At 37.9% G+C, this 15,187-nt stretch overlaps 1 protein-coding gene across 3 annotated transcripts in view; it reads right to left on the bottom strand.

Annotated features, from left to right (window-relative positions):
- LOC128732750 (phosphatidylinositide phosphatase SAC2) overlaps positions 1-1,205 on the bottom strand; it is a 185,346-nt gene extending 184,141 nt beyond the window's left edge. For all 3 annotated transcript variants that reach the window (XM_053826086.1, XM_053826087.1, XM_053826088.1), the window contains exons 1-2: positions 1,064-1,205; positions 82-1,008 (exon numbers count right to left, since the gene is read on the bottom strand). In XM_053826086.1, the coding sequence (XP_053682061.1) occupies positions 82-1,008; positions 1,064-1,160 (1,024 nt within the window). In that variant the 5' untranslated portion in view covers positions 1,161-1,205. The remainder of the gene's footprint in view (positions 1-81; positions 1,009-1,063) is intronic.
- Positions 1,206-15,187: the final 13,982 nt, after the last annotated feature.

Here is a 15,187-nt window from a genome sequence, read left to right as displayed (position 1 = left end):
ACGACAGCTCAAAGCACGCATTAAATAACTAAATAACATTTATCTGTAAACTTTAAGTATAATTAGTCAAAGTCTACTTACCACGGTCCAATCTAGGAGGTGGTCTGTACTTATACCCTGGTTGACTCCAATAAACTGGAACGGACCCACGGACTTGCGTAAACGAAATTTGATGCTGGCGAAGTGAAAGTACTTGTTCCGTTTCAACATAATTAGCACAATTACCTTCCTCATCACAACCACGACGTTTATATCGTGTACCGGCTCGATATCGTGATCTCCGAGAAACCAAAGCTAATGTAAAACATTCATTGCCAATGACGCACTGTTCCACTTGAACAAACCCTTGAATAATCGGTAACACCCAATTGTTATCGCTATCATTCAGCATAATAATATCTTTCAACATATTACGATTCCAATAAAATCGATCATCTGGAGCCTCCGATCGTCGCTGCAAGTTATTTGTTATATCACAGTCTAAACTATAGTAGAAACTGTCACTATCATCAAATATCCGGTGTAGCTCATCCATAACACGTTTTTCCACCCGAACCGGATCTTTTACCACCATACTAACTGTGGATTTAACCTGATTAGAAGCAATAGCTGCTGCTTTCTCTGTGGTGTTCTTAATCGTACTTCCAGCACTTTTCACAGCTCCCCACGTCTTAACTAATGTAGAGCTCTCAAAAAGGCGACTCTTCGGAGATGAGGTAACAATCCGTGGAGTTGGCTGTTCAATACCAGCATTATGAATGGTTTTGATTACAGTTGAAGTATTGTGTTTAGGACATGTCATTAAACTAGAATCGGGATCTTCTGCTCCGAGAATACAAATGCTTTTAATCTTATAAACTAGGTGCGGAGCGTACAGTACACCGACCGGAACAGCCTCTCTAATAATAATTAAATGTGGCTCAAAAACACCCTGTAAAGCAATTGTGCCTACAATTCCGTAGGTTAGCCCAATGCACTCAATATCATCTACCGATGAAAGATCCCAACCTGTCGATAAAGAAATAGTTAGGACGATAACAAGCAGAAATAAGAAAATTCTTACCACATTTGATTTGAAATTCTGACGTCGAACGATTCCACCAGAGGCTCTTTTCCTTGCGTACAAATATATAATGACTTTCGGTTTGAAATACTTCCATTATTGTAAATTATGCTGATTTTCTGGTGAGCAGCAAGAAATATGAAAAAAGCTTTTTTATTTCATATTAAATAAATTTTATTTACTGCCGAACGATTGCTTAACTTTATAGACTGAAGTGACTAATAAAACATCATCATCAGAGTGATGACACTGTCAAAATTGGGAGCTAACAAAAGGGCGAATGTTGCAAATGTAAACAAAACGAGTGAGAGTTATTTCGGCACCAACTTATCAAAAGGGCCAATCTGCAAAATATAAACAAACCGAGTGAGGGTTTCTTTTCAGGGGCTTGCGATGGGTGCCATGTTTTTGTTGCCAACATCTCAGCACATCTCGACAAGGTTGGCAGCAAATTTACCTGTCAGACGAGCGCTTTTCCTGCAATACCAAATCAAGGTGACGTCATCTGGCAGATACTGGCGCCCTTGTTTACAAACAGACCGCAGAGTCCAAAAAAGTTTCAGCCGTTTAAACGGCAAGTTTGTTATTTAAACCGAGTTTAAACAGCATTAGGACTAAATTTAAAAGCCATTATGCCTGTAAAATGTTAAAACACACGCTACATTCGCTATAAACGGAAAGGAAAGTTTTCCAAAATGTAAACAAGGGCGCCAGTATCTGTCAATTGACGGTATGATGATTTGGTCTACACGCTTAGCCAGGGCTACTCAGGCTGTGAACCATTTCGCGAAATTTTTAACATTTTGGTTAAAATTTGACAGTTCGATGGTTTTCCGAAAATAACCCTGCTCGGGAGCATGGTTAGTTTTAACCAAGTTCTGAGAGCCAATGAGATATGCACAGGTGAGGAAGAGAGCTTCGACAAGTTTCACTGATTTTTCGTTAGTTTTTTTTACATTAGTATGGATGCTTATCGCATTATAAATTTATTCAAACAACCCGGGTTAAAATGAGATGAATTTTATCTATCAAATAAAAGCAAATGAACATCAAAAATTCCTCCGATTTTAACTCGGACAGAATAAACAATATTTTCATCCTCACCTTATATGCTCTCATTGAGCAAAAAAACTATCAATCCGTCAAATATGAAATGGTTCACATTCTGAACTGATTTTAACCACTCAAGGAGAAATAACCATCGAACTGTCAAATTTTAACCAAAAAGTTAAAAATTTCGCGAAATGGTTCACAGCCTGAGTGACTGAGTTGAAACTACTCATTTTTTAATCGTTGTATGGGGCTGTCAAAAAATGAGTAGAATTGCATATTGTCACTGTGCAAAAACTACTCAAAATTGAGTGTTGCCGCAATCAGATTTTTTCGCGAAAATTTGTTGTTGATTTAACGCTTGTTCGCTCTCGTTTGTTTTTTTAAAGTAGTTACTGGTTTATTTTTGTGAACAAAAGTGAACGCAAGATGCACGAGTCATCAAACTTTTGACGTAGAACTACGTCTTACGGCAAGTTTTGAGATAGGGTGTCATTCCAAAAAATCGAAAAATGCGAGCGTCACGAAAAATGATAGGTTTTGAGCGCTAATAGCTCAGCGGTTTTCCGATCGATTTTCAATATTCTTACACCAATCAATCGGAAAATCTTCTAAGAATTGACCCAAATGAAGAAAAGTTTGGATTCTTGATGTTGAACTATTGAAAAATTGAAAATAATGAACCTATGTTTTACCAGAATTCTCGCTTCGTGATTGGTTGGAAGATTCTTAACGATGATCTAAACCTATACCAATTTGATATCTGTGCTTGGGAAGTAAGCCAAAACAAGTGACAGTTTCCTCATTTCAACAAGATTTCTTAACACCGCGGTTCAATCTAGACCATTTCGATGTCCTTGCTTGGGAAGTGCGCCAGAGAGAGTAACAAAGTCCCTTCGTGCCAACAGATTTCTCACGAACGCGATTAAACCTAGTCGAATTTGAGTCTGTGTTAGGGAAGTGTGCCAGAAAAAATGACACGAGTTCGTTGTCCCAACAGATCGCAAATTCTTTACTGCGAGACGATTAAACCTCGGCGAATTTGATATCTGTGTTAGAAAAATGTGCTGCAGCTGTAGTGTTCGGTTATAATACGACTCTGTATGAATACGCATGTTTGCCGTTTCATTAGAAGTGTAGTGGAAAGATGTGCTGTTGATAAAATAGGATTGAATTGGTAAAATCCCTTCAATGTGGGAAACCATGGATAATAAAAACAATCTTTAATTTCAGTAAGGTAGCAGGAAAGCAATAGTTTGTGTTCTTGATTTTGTTAAATTGTTTTCAAATGCACAATCTTTTGTGAATTGAACGTATGCAATGTTACTACTTTGATAAATGTTACATACAACGCATTTAGCATGTATATATGTTGCATATAGCATGTATACATGAAGAATAGGCGTTTTTGACAAGCTATCGCCCGCTTAGAGGCGCTGCATAAAAAAAGTGATGAAAAGTAAAATCGCTGTCAAACTCCATACATTTTTGAAAAAAGCTGAAATAAAATGCAGTTTTTGATTAACCCTTTCAATTGTCAGGATTTTAGATAGCGAAATATTGGAAGAAATTTGTTTATTTACGTTAAGGCAAGTGAAAATATTCGAATTAATTAACTTTATGGCAGAAAAATGTTAATGTTTGATTTTGTACCGCATGAAACAAAAGTACATAGAGTCAGCTGTAAAGTTTACATATCCTGGATAGAGAATCACCAATTATTTTCAGTCTTCAGCGTTTTCCAATGTGTTTTCAAATGCTAACGGATTTATTTTCTTGATTAGCATCATCTGCGCCAAGAACCAAACAGATAACCTAACAGTTCGTAACCATAAATACACTTGCGAAGCTCTAATAATCTCCCGAAGCAGAAACAATATATATCAAATGAAAGGTAATGCTTTTTCTTACCTTTATTATCCATTTTCACCATTCCCACTGTTGGTAATTCAATAAAATATTACATTTAAAGTCGAGTTCCATATAGGTGCCAGCAAGCATTTTGGGAATTGCACTTTTTTTGTAGTTCCAATAATCACAACCAGGTAGCGAACGGTTGCTCTTAGTTTTGCTCGAATTCGCCTATCGAATGATTACAAGCATGAATACATGCCACTATCACTACAAAGAGACTTACGTAGTCCTGCGTCACCTATATATGCGGTCGTGTCTTGTACACAACCCCTCTGATTTTTAAATACTGCTGGTGGATGTTCGGTGCAAATCGCGAGTTGGAGCGGTTAGAGCTGACTGTTTAATTACTGTTGGAGATGACCTTGACCTGCTTTGGACTGCAGCAAATTCATAGATGTGCTGCTGCTGATGAAACGGACAAGAGAACATATTGTAAGTGCCGGTGAGATTGTTTTGAACTTAATTATTTCACATAACTACGATGTTCTGCGTGCTAAACGCAGAATCGTAAATTGTATAGTTTTAAATTTGACTTTTTATGTTTTACTAATTTAATTTTGCAGAGGTGTGCACTGCTAATCAACTAACCGTGAATTAGCTAACGAATAGTGTGTTCACTAGGTTTTAAATGGGTTAACGCTTCCAATTAGCTTCCACTAAATAAACTTTAGTTAAATAAGTATAGGATTTTTTTGGAAATAATGCAACTATCTATTTATATCAATTATATTTACTCGCATCGCGACCGCCAATGGTCAATTTTATCATTTTTTCCATCTCATGCTTATTTTTGTTATTATTTTGAAAATATTTAATTTATCGGAGGCTTCCAGAACTTTCTTCTTTCTTTACCAGCCGAGAGCCGCGGTGGCGCTTGCCGCATCAAGAATTCCTCTCCATTGTACTTAATCCTGCGCTACTCGTAGCCAATTAATTGTGCGTCTCGACACACGCAAGTCGGCTTCAGCCTGACCAATTCACATTTCCGTTACTCATTTGACTTTCGGCAATGAATTTACCCAAGCGATATAAATGTAACAAGTTGCCTAACGGGAAGCTGACAAGATCGTTTCATAATCGAGAAGGCCGAACAGAAGAAGAAAGCCGCTGTCGTATCGGCGGAGGGGAATGCTGAAGCAGCGAATTTTTTTGGCTAAATTGGCGATGACGGTTTTGTAGAAATGCGAAGAATTGAGGCTGCAGAGGATATCGCGAGGTGTTGCCTATATGCCAGTCGGTCAAACGACACTGCTTAATTTGCCCCAGAACAGTGACGTCAGAGAGGAACCAGATGGAAAGCAATTCAGTTTTTGATTGATTTAAATGTTTTAAGATCTGTTTTGTCAAATTATCTGCTGGGTATCTGCTCCCAGACAAATGAAACACAAATTTCTGCATAACTCGAGAACTAATCAAGCAAATGGAACAAAATTTGACATGTGGGTGTTTTTGGAGACAAGAATATTTTCTATGGTGAATTGAGACCCCTCCCCTCTTTAGAAGGGGAATTATGACCTCTCTCCCCTTTAAGAGGGGGGGCTTCCATACAAATGAAATACAATTTTGCTCATAACTCGAAGGCTAATCAAGCAAATGGAACCAAATTTGGCATGTGAAGGTTTTTGGAGGCAAGAATTTTTCCTATGGTGAATTGGGATCCCTCCCAACTTGAGGAGGGGTGGGGCTCCTATATAAATGAAATACAAATTTCCTCATAACTCAAGAACTAATCAAGCAAATGGAACCAAATTTGGCATTTGAGGGGTTTTAGAGGCAGGATTTTTTTATTATAGTTTGAGACCCCTTACCCCTGTGGTAGGGAGATAAGGACTCTCATACAAATAAAACAGAAATTTTTGCGTAACTCAACAACTAATCGAACTCGAGTAATTTTAGACTTTAGATTGATCAATCCCCCTTGCAGTGACGCTTCTCCATTTTTCTCAGATTTTCGAAAATACTCATTTTTCACTGCATGTCACTGCAAGGGGGATTGTGAATCCTGTGAAGAGAAATCTGAAGTGTATGTAAATTAAATAATAAGTACCTTCGGACATAGCGTGTGCTAGCGTCACCACCACTATACCGTGGACCCCCGTTCGTTTGACCGTTTTTAATCTGAACACTTTTTAATTTGAACTCCGTTGGTTTGCACGAAGTGCAAATTAAAAATGGTTCAAATGTCATTCTCAACATGACATCATTTATGTATGCAGACACTGCACATAAACACGATTTGTTTGTACTGGCCTAGCGTGTTTAATCGGTTTCACATTTCGTTTTGCTAACGATTAAGATAGAAATCCGATCGGAAAATGCAATATTCGCACTTCCAACTGCCAACTAAAACAAACCACCAAAACAATAACAAAGAGCAGGGCGGCCAGTTCACACAGGATTCAGCATATTTCGGGTTACCAGTTGTTCAAATTAAAAAGTAACCCCGTTAGTTTGCGTGAGGAATCGTTCAAACGAACGGGGGTCCACTGTAGCACAGAGACTATAGTTTCCCAACTAAATGACTCTTTTGATTTGCACACTGATAACCTTTGGCTCCTCAGGCGCTAGTATATATAAGCGTGACAATAGCGCCAGAAGCTAGTTGTTGTGAGTTTATTGTAGAATTTTATGCGTCTTTAGCGACAAAATCTCTATAGTTTCTCAACTAATTTGACATAAGTTTTATCCTAGTGGGGATCTTTTGCTTGAATGTCTATTCTCTGTGTCTAAACATTGCTTCCTTGCCGACCTGGGCGTTCATATCCCCGATGACGATCTTGATGTCCCGTGGTGAGCAGCTCTCGTACGTTGCCTAGAGGTGCGCATAGAGCGCTTCCTTCTCGTCGTCGGGTCTACCTTCGTGTGGACAATACATGTTTATGATCCTCCATTTTGCCCATCACTACGAAGCCCGTTCCCAGCTCGTTGGTCGCTCCGACGCTCTGGTAAAATTGCACGTTGCCGCCATGGACCCTGCATACCTTTTCGCCTTTGCGACAGTCCTGCAGTGCCACGATGCTAAAATTTCGGGGTTCTAACTGATCGAGTAGCACTCTGTCGCCACCGAACGAAATTTAGCGATCTGCAGTTCCAGTTGCAGTACCAAGATTCCATTGCATGTCCTTATTTCGTCGCCTTTGTCTATGCCGAATGTTCTGAGTACAATTTTCTTGACTCTTAGTTTTTTAGATTTAGACACTACTAGACGGTACTAAGGCCTACGCTACCAAGTCTCGTGATGGGGTTGCCATCTTAAAGTGTCGAGACAACACTGTGCCTCCTTCCCTGTTGGTATACGACCTCTGTTTCTACCGGGGTTGGTTACCGGATCTCCGCTGAGGTAGCTCGTATTTCGGCTGGTATCACGTGGACGTAGGGATAGGAGGCTAAGCACAACTATGGGATCTGTTTTGCGCTTTATCCAACCATTTACCATCTTTTACCATTTACCTTATGCGTTCATAAGATTATAAAAACCTATTATACCAAGCTAACAAAACTACTAACCCATTTGAAACCTGACGAACGCACTATGCGCTAGCTAGTTCGCGGTTAGCTGATTAGCAAAGCCCACCTCTGTAATCTTGCATCAATTTCGAATACATCAATTATTGCACACGAATATCAATAATAATTTATATGCATTATTTATTAACCAAGCTTTGCAATGAATGCACTCTCATCATTTCTATATGTATGTATTGGTTTATTAAGCAACTACTTTACTACTTTTGTTTTTTTATTCTTACACATCTTTAGTAGTTGGTACGTCTTTCTATTTTCAGGGAGCAGAATAAGATGTTGTATCCTTGGCTTATTGCAGCCTGACCTTGGTTAATGCCACAAATTTTGCCCCGGAATTGTTTGGAATTGATCATTGGCGGAATTTGCGCTCATTTCTAGGGTCAGCAGCAGTCGAACCGATCGCCCTTTTTGTAGATGGAACAAACCATTCCTTCCATCCAGTCCTCTGGTAGCTTCTCCTTCTCACAAATCTTGGAATTTATCCAATCTATAGCCATTGCCAGCGTTTCTCCATGTTTATACGACACTACCGGTAGGTGCCCAGGTAACCAATAAGCATTTCCAATGCAATTTAAAAGCAAGCCAATAAGCATTTAAGTTGCCTTAAATGCTACTTAAATGCTATTTTGGCAAAATATGCGGCTACTTTACTGCTAGCCCTCTTATAGTGCTGACAATGCTTATTTGCAGCTAGTTACCAACAAGAAGAATTTGAATAGAATTGTGGATGCCAATTTACAACAGTTATGCAGTCAAAAAGCTGATAAACAACAACCTGCAGTATAAAACGCCAGGGATGCTAATAAACGGCTGATTTACTGCTTATTTTAATGCTTATTGGTTACCTGGGTGGTCCTCATGTTCATGACCATTATTCATTGGGGTGAAAACGACCCAAGTTTTGAGCTGGCTCTCATTCATCCATTTTCAATCCGAATTTTGTTTTCTTTGCCTCGTTTAAAATATATGACCCAAAACTGGCGCCTAAAGTAAGTTGGGGAATATTTTGTTGATGTTGACTAATGGCGACTTCAGCGTCGATCCCGGAACAAATGATGAAATGAGACTGATGTACAATAGGAACATTTTGGAGTCGTATAATATACGGTTCCCGAGTTTGGGATGATTTTAGGCTACATAAGTTATTTAATTTATTAATTTATTAATGAATCGTAAAACAACTGCTTGTTTCCAGGCATGATGGGGGGAGGGAGTTTAATCATTTCTTACGTAAGATTTTCATGCACGAAAAAATAATGAAATCACATCACATTTTTTAATAGCAACTCATACTTATACTTGTTGCAAAAATTATTAAATTGATAAGTTAAGTTGTGAAGTGACGAAATCCTTCATGCTGCAAGGAAATGCCTATAGCAACCTGCTGAGGATTTTAGCCTGGCCCTCTCAGGGAAAAGGCAGTCAGCCTACATGTTGCAGAGCCATCTGATATCTTCGGTTTACGCTATCATTCCAACATATTTTGTTGCAATTGTTTATCCCATTCCCGCACGGCAGCCGCAAAATCACGTCACGAGAAACATTTTTGTTTACAAGTAGCTTATTCAACTAATGTATGGCATCTGACTACCAGTGCTACCAGTATAGTAAACAAAGACGTAGTCCTACGTCAAAAAGTATTGCCTCCTAAACCCCCCACAGGACAAATTTGTTTCCATTTGCTTGATTAGTCCTCAAGTTAAGAGCACAGACAAACAGACATAACACTCGTTTTCCATTCTTCGTACCGATTAAACCGTCATTTCAAATTTAGGTTAATTGGGAATGTCTCCGTTTTGGTCAAATTGGTGCTTTTTGACGAAAGAAGTGGAATTCCCCATAAAAAATACTTGCTACTTCGATGGATACCCATGTTGCTATTTGATATTTGGGAATGTCGACCATAGATGGTGCTAGTGTTCAGGCTAAATGTTAGGTACGATAATTTTTGTTGATTTTTCTTATAAGAGTTATGTCTGTGTTAAGAGGAAATTTGTATTTTATTAGTATGGGGGCCCCCTCTTAAAAAGATGAGGGGTCTCAATTCACCATAGAAAAATTTCTTGCCTCCAAAACCCCGCACATGTCATAGTTGGATCCATTTGCTTGATAAGTTCTCTAGTTATGCAAAAATTTGTGTTTCATTTGTATGAGAGCACCCCGTATTAGGAGAGATACGGTTCTCTAATTATCATAAGAACCTTTCTTGGCCCCAAGAACCCCTAAATGCAAATTTTCACGCCGAACGGCTTAGTAGTTTCCGAGTATATAAGGAACATACGAACAGACAGACAGATAGACAGAAATCCCGGTTCGGTTTCATTCAGTAGTTTAGTAGTTATTATTGTCAATTGCAAGGAAAATTGTACCATCCAAAGTGCGATATCGCTCATAAAAAGTGCTATTTTAGCTTAAATCGTTTCGGTGTCTTCGGCGCACTTTTTCGTTATCTTCCAAGCAATAAGTGCGCCTAAGAGACTGAAACGATTTAAGCTAAAATAGCACTTTTATGAGCGATTGCGCACTGATTGATTGGACAATTTTCCTTGCAATTGACAATATCATTTGAAAGATTCATTAAAACGTTACACTTCTATTTTCGTTTTCACAAATTGCTACCCAGTATATGTAAACAAAGACGTAGTCCTACGTCAAAAATGTCACCCGAAACAGTTACCGGATGTTCCGAAACCAACGCTGAAGTGGCCATTAGTCAACAAAATATTCCTCAACTTACTTTAGGTGCCAGTTTTGGGTCATATCTTTGAAACGAGATAAAGAAAACGAAATTCGGATTGAAAACGGTAGAATGAGGGCAAACTCAAAACTTAAGTTCAAATAATGTGAAACTTTTTCCGATGCATTACGAAGGTTAATTACAAATAAATATTCATAATAATACATCATACTAAATTAGATATTTTAATTGAAATAACATATTCGAAATGAGTATTTTCTAACCATTTCCTTCAATAAAATGAGTAGTTTCCACCCATTATTCTAGTTAATTAAACTGAGTAGAAACTACTCTGTTTTGACAAAATGCCCGGTTACTCAAAAATGAGTAGTTTCCACCCATTTATCCAAGTAAATAAAACTGAGCAAAAACTACTCATTTTGGAGAAAATGTATGCCTACTCATTTTTGAGTGACAGCACCTTTACTCATTTTTGCGTACCCACGGTTTTTCCGAAACTGAGTAGTTTTTTACTCAATTTTGAGTAGCCGAGGTTGAGCGTGTATAGACCAAATCTGTCAGTATCTGCCAGTATCTGTCAATTGACGGTATGATGATTTGGTCTATAGACCAAATCATCATACCGTCAATTGACATATACTGGCGCCCTTGTTTACATTTTGGAAAATTTTCCTTTTCGTTTATAGCGAATGTAGCGTGTGTTTTAACATTTTAAAGGCATAATAGATCATTACACGGGAGCTCCTAACCACACTTTTTTGACAGCACTTGGTGGTTTGTTTACGTGGTGTTAAATTTTGAATTGAGTTTTCTATCTTTGTCCGGCAGATAATGATAGAAATTTATAGTTTTTATTGAAGAGAAAGTGCCTTACATGCATTTTACAGAAATTGATGCAGTAATCCTTCACAAAATTTCAAATCGAAACTGCTGGATGTGACAAAAACATGTAAACAAACCACCAAGTGGTGTCATTTGACGGCAAAATGACGTCATCGCAAAATGATCTGGCGTTTTAAACATTGGCGGAACTAGGGGGGGGCTAGGGGGGGCTAAGCCCTCCCTAGAAAATATTTAGCCCCCCCTAGAAAAATTGACTAAGTTTTTTAATTTTTGAAAAACCAATAGTTAGACAACTATAGATACGAAAAACTTCAGAGTAAAGTTTATTTGCATGACTGTTATAAGATTCCAGGCATTAATGTGCATTAAATTTTAATATGCCGATGAAATAAAACGGTTGAAAAAAATTCCGGGGGCTATAGCCCCCCTAGAAATGAACGCTAGTTCCGCCAATGGTTTTAAATTTATCCTAATGCTGTTTAAAACAACAAACTTGCCGTTTAACAGCTGAAACTTTTTTGGACTCTGCGGTCTGTTTGTAAACAAGGGCGCCAGTATCTGCCAGATGACGTCACCTTGATTTGGTCTATTGCGGTTATTTACATAAATTTTCATCCTGTTGCGGCGGTAACCCGCATCGTCAATCACCGCAACGAGAACAAGGAAAGGTGGCCAAATATTTTTTGGTTTATATGTGCAATTGTTACTGATGCTTTAGCAACTAAAACTACATAAAAAACGTCTTTTAGCATCTTACATTCAAAAATATGTATTATATAAATTCATTGAATATCATAAGTATAAAAATATGTGTAAATATAGTAACAAAATTTAAGAAGTACGGAATGGGGTTGCAAATATCTAAACAATAGAAATTAATCTATTTGTATGGCAGCTCTGGACAAAAGCACATCCTTCAATATTTGGCGAGGTCAGCATTGGGCGATAATGTATCGATATAACTGGTACCGATATTCGTGAACGAAATCTCGATAGTTTTTTTTCGAAATAGTTGATTGCGGCATGCATATAACAGCTTTGTAAATGTTAACACGTTATAAAACAAGTCAAACGGAGTGTTATAAAACAAATGTAAAATGCAGATCGTCACGTGATGCGAGCATTTTTGCTGATTATGCTCTCAGCTGAGTATACGTATCGATATGTGAAAAATATCGATATTCAATTAACGAAAATTCATCAGCTTCGCTCAATACAGAATTATTTTGACAGCTTGCTATGAACTTTCCGAGAATGAAAAGATTTCTTGCAAAGCACAATATAAGAACGTATGTCAAATGACAATTCGTTTCATACATTTTCGTCCCGAAGCAGTGCAAGTAAAAAATGTAGCTGTAGGGATGTTCGGTCATATTGTCAAAATTGTTTAAACTTATTCAAGAGTCGATTTTCGTGAATCTAATCTAATAAGTGCTTTCATAACATCCCAGGTAACCAATAAGCATTTCCAATGCAATTTAAAAGCAAGCCAATAAGCATTTAAATTGCCTTAAATGCTACTTAAATGCTATTTTGGCAAAATATGCGGCTACTTTACGGCTAGCCCTCTTATAGTGCTGACAATGCTTATTTGCAACTAGTTACCAACAAGAAGAATTTAAATAGAATTTTGGATGCCAATTTACAACAGTTATGCAGTCAAAAAGCTGATAAACAACAGCCTACAGTATAAAACGCCAGGGATGCTAATAAACAACTGATTTACTGCTTATTTTAATGCTTATTGGTTACCTGGGATGTTATATAGTAAGGCCGTTCGCAACGCTGTTATATTTTGTATGGCCTGGTCTACTTTATAACTACAACTGAAACTGCTCATCCGCAATGCTGAGTTGCAGTTCTACTTTTCGAGTACTTTTTTGGAACGGATTTACAACTGCTCGACAGTTCTGTTCTACTTTTGACCGAATCTGAAACACGGCTATAACTCAGTTTCAAATATATTTGTCTGTATGTGTGCGACTGATATCTGACAGGTGACATTGAGTACTGCCAAAAAGTGAAAAACAATCAGGCAGGCTCAAAGTGAATGTTTTTAAAAGTTAATAAAATCAAGGTTTAGGTAGCAAAATGCTGCCAAAGGTAATTTTTTTTTGCTTAGATTATAGTGCTTAGTTTTTGGGTCATTCGTGACTTCTGCGGGGTTGCGATTTGAACCCGGTGCAGGCGTCAATTTCCGGCGATAACCGCACGTTGGAGTTACTATAGTTATCCTCGTCGATACCGTATGAGTGTCCAGATAATGCACAGCCGTTGATGGAGTCCAAAACGCGCGGCTCAACATTGGACCCCTCTACTCCTGTTGGTGGGATTATTGAATATAAATTTTGCCACACAGTCGTCCGGCAACTTGGGGTTACTAGTCCATTTTAGCCTTGCAACTTTTGCCAGATGTACGATGTAAATTTCTTCAGCTCACGGCTCATACTGCAAACTATCTGCCCCTCTTCGCTTTCCGATTGTAAATACAGTCGTTCTGATTAAGGTTTCGCATATGCGGTGGCGTATGCGCTTTGATCGAAATGTCCTTCGGAGAGCAGTCCCGGATTCCATTTTACATACATCGTTGAACTTCTTTGCTCTACCCAAGTAACCATAAGCATTAATCTAAAACCGTATATTGGAAATAATTCTGCATCCCAAGTGCCAAACTTTTGTATATTAGCAATCTTAATGCACAGAGAACAGACATTCATCTTGGCCTCGCAACGTGTGTAAAAGCTCAGCCTCCATTTTGAATGTATGTGGTAATGCCTCCGCTACGTGGCGCTCATATCACTAATAGAAAGAGCTTTGGTTGTTAATATCTGTCAATACACATCAAAGCTTTCATCATATTTTTACCAAAGCATTTAACTTGTTTTTAACAGTTGCTACAGCAACTAACGTATTGTTTACCCATGCTATCGAACTTGAAATAAAGGTTAACATTTATCAATAATAGTAACTGTAGGGATTATAGTAAACAATTAGCATTATAGGGTAACTGACATACAAATAATGAGTTTGAGGATGGAAATTCTGCATTTTGTAATAAGACACTTTAAGCGTGTACAAAAAAGTAAGCTGATAACGTGGTCGAAAATCGTATGATCATCTATAGATCATTTTGCGATGACGTCATTTTGCCGTCAAATGACACCACTTGGTGGTTTGTTTACATGTTTTTGTCACATCCAGCAGTTTCGATTTGAAATTTCGTGAAGGATTACTGCATCAATTTCTGTAAAATGCATGTAAGGCACTTTCTCTTCAATAAAAACTATAAATTTCTATCATTATCTGCCGGACAAAGATAGAAAACTCAATTCAAAATTTAACACCACGTAAACAAACCACCAAGTGCTGTCAAAAAAGTGTGGTTAGGAGCTGCCGTGTAATGATCTATAGACCAAATCAAGATGACGTCATCTGGCAGATACTGGCGCCCTTGTTTACAAACAGACCGCAGAATCCAAAAAAGTTTCAACTGTTTAAACAGCAAGTTTGTTGTTTAAACCGAGTTTAAACAGCATTAGGACTAAATCTAAAAGCCATTATGCCTGTAAAATGTTAAAAAACACGCTACATTCGCTATAAACGGAAAGGAAAGTTTTCTAACATGTAAACAAGGGCGCCAGTATCTGTCAATTGACGGTATGATGATTTGCACTCTTAAATGATTCTACCTGTAAATTGGTCGGATTTAGTTAAAGCTAGGTTGAAACTACTCAAAATGCCCTTAAAGTGTACAAACTCAGATTTTGAGTAGTTTTTTAACCAAAAAATTGGTAGTAGGAACTTACAAGTGCGTTATTTGTCATAGAGAATAATTCAATTATCGGTAGCAAGTAGCCAAAATTGGTTGAAATTTTTACCCAAAGTTTGAGTTTGTACACTTTAAGGGCATTTTGAGTAGTTTCAACCTAGCTTTAACTAAATCTGACCTATTTACAGGTAGAATCATTTAAGAGTGTGGTCTATAGACCAAATCATTATACCGTCAATTGACAGATACTGGCGCCCTTGTTTACATTTTGGAAAATTTTCCTTTTCGTTTATAGCGAATGTAGCGTGTGTTTTAACATTTTAAA

Source organism: Sabethes cyaneus, chromosome 1 (assembly GCF_943734655.1).
Source record: "Sabethes cyaneus chromosome 1, idSabCyanKW18_F2, whole genome shotgun sequence".
Lineage (NCBI taxonomy): Eukaryota > Metazoa > Arthropoda > Insecta > Diptera > Culicidae > Sabethes > Sabethes cyaneus.
This window is presented reverse-complemented; position numbering and strand designations above follow the sequence as displayed.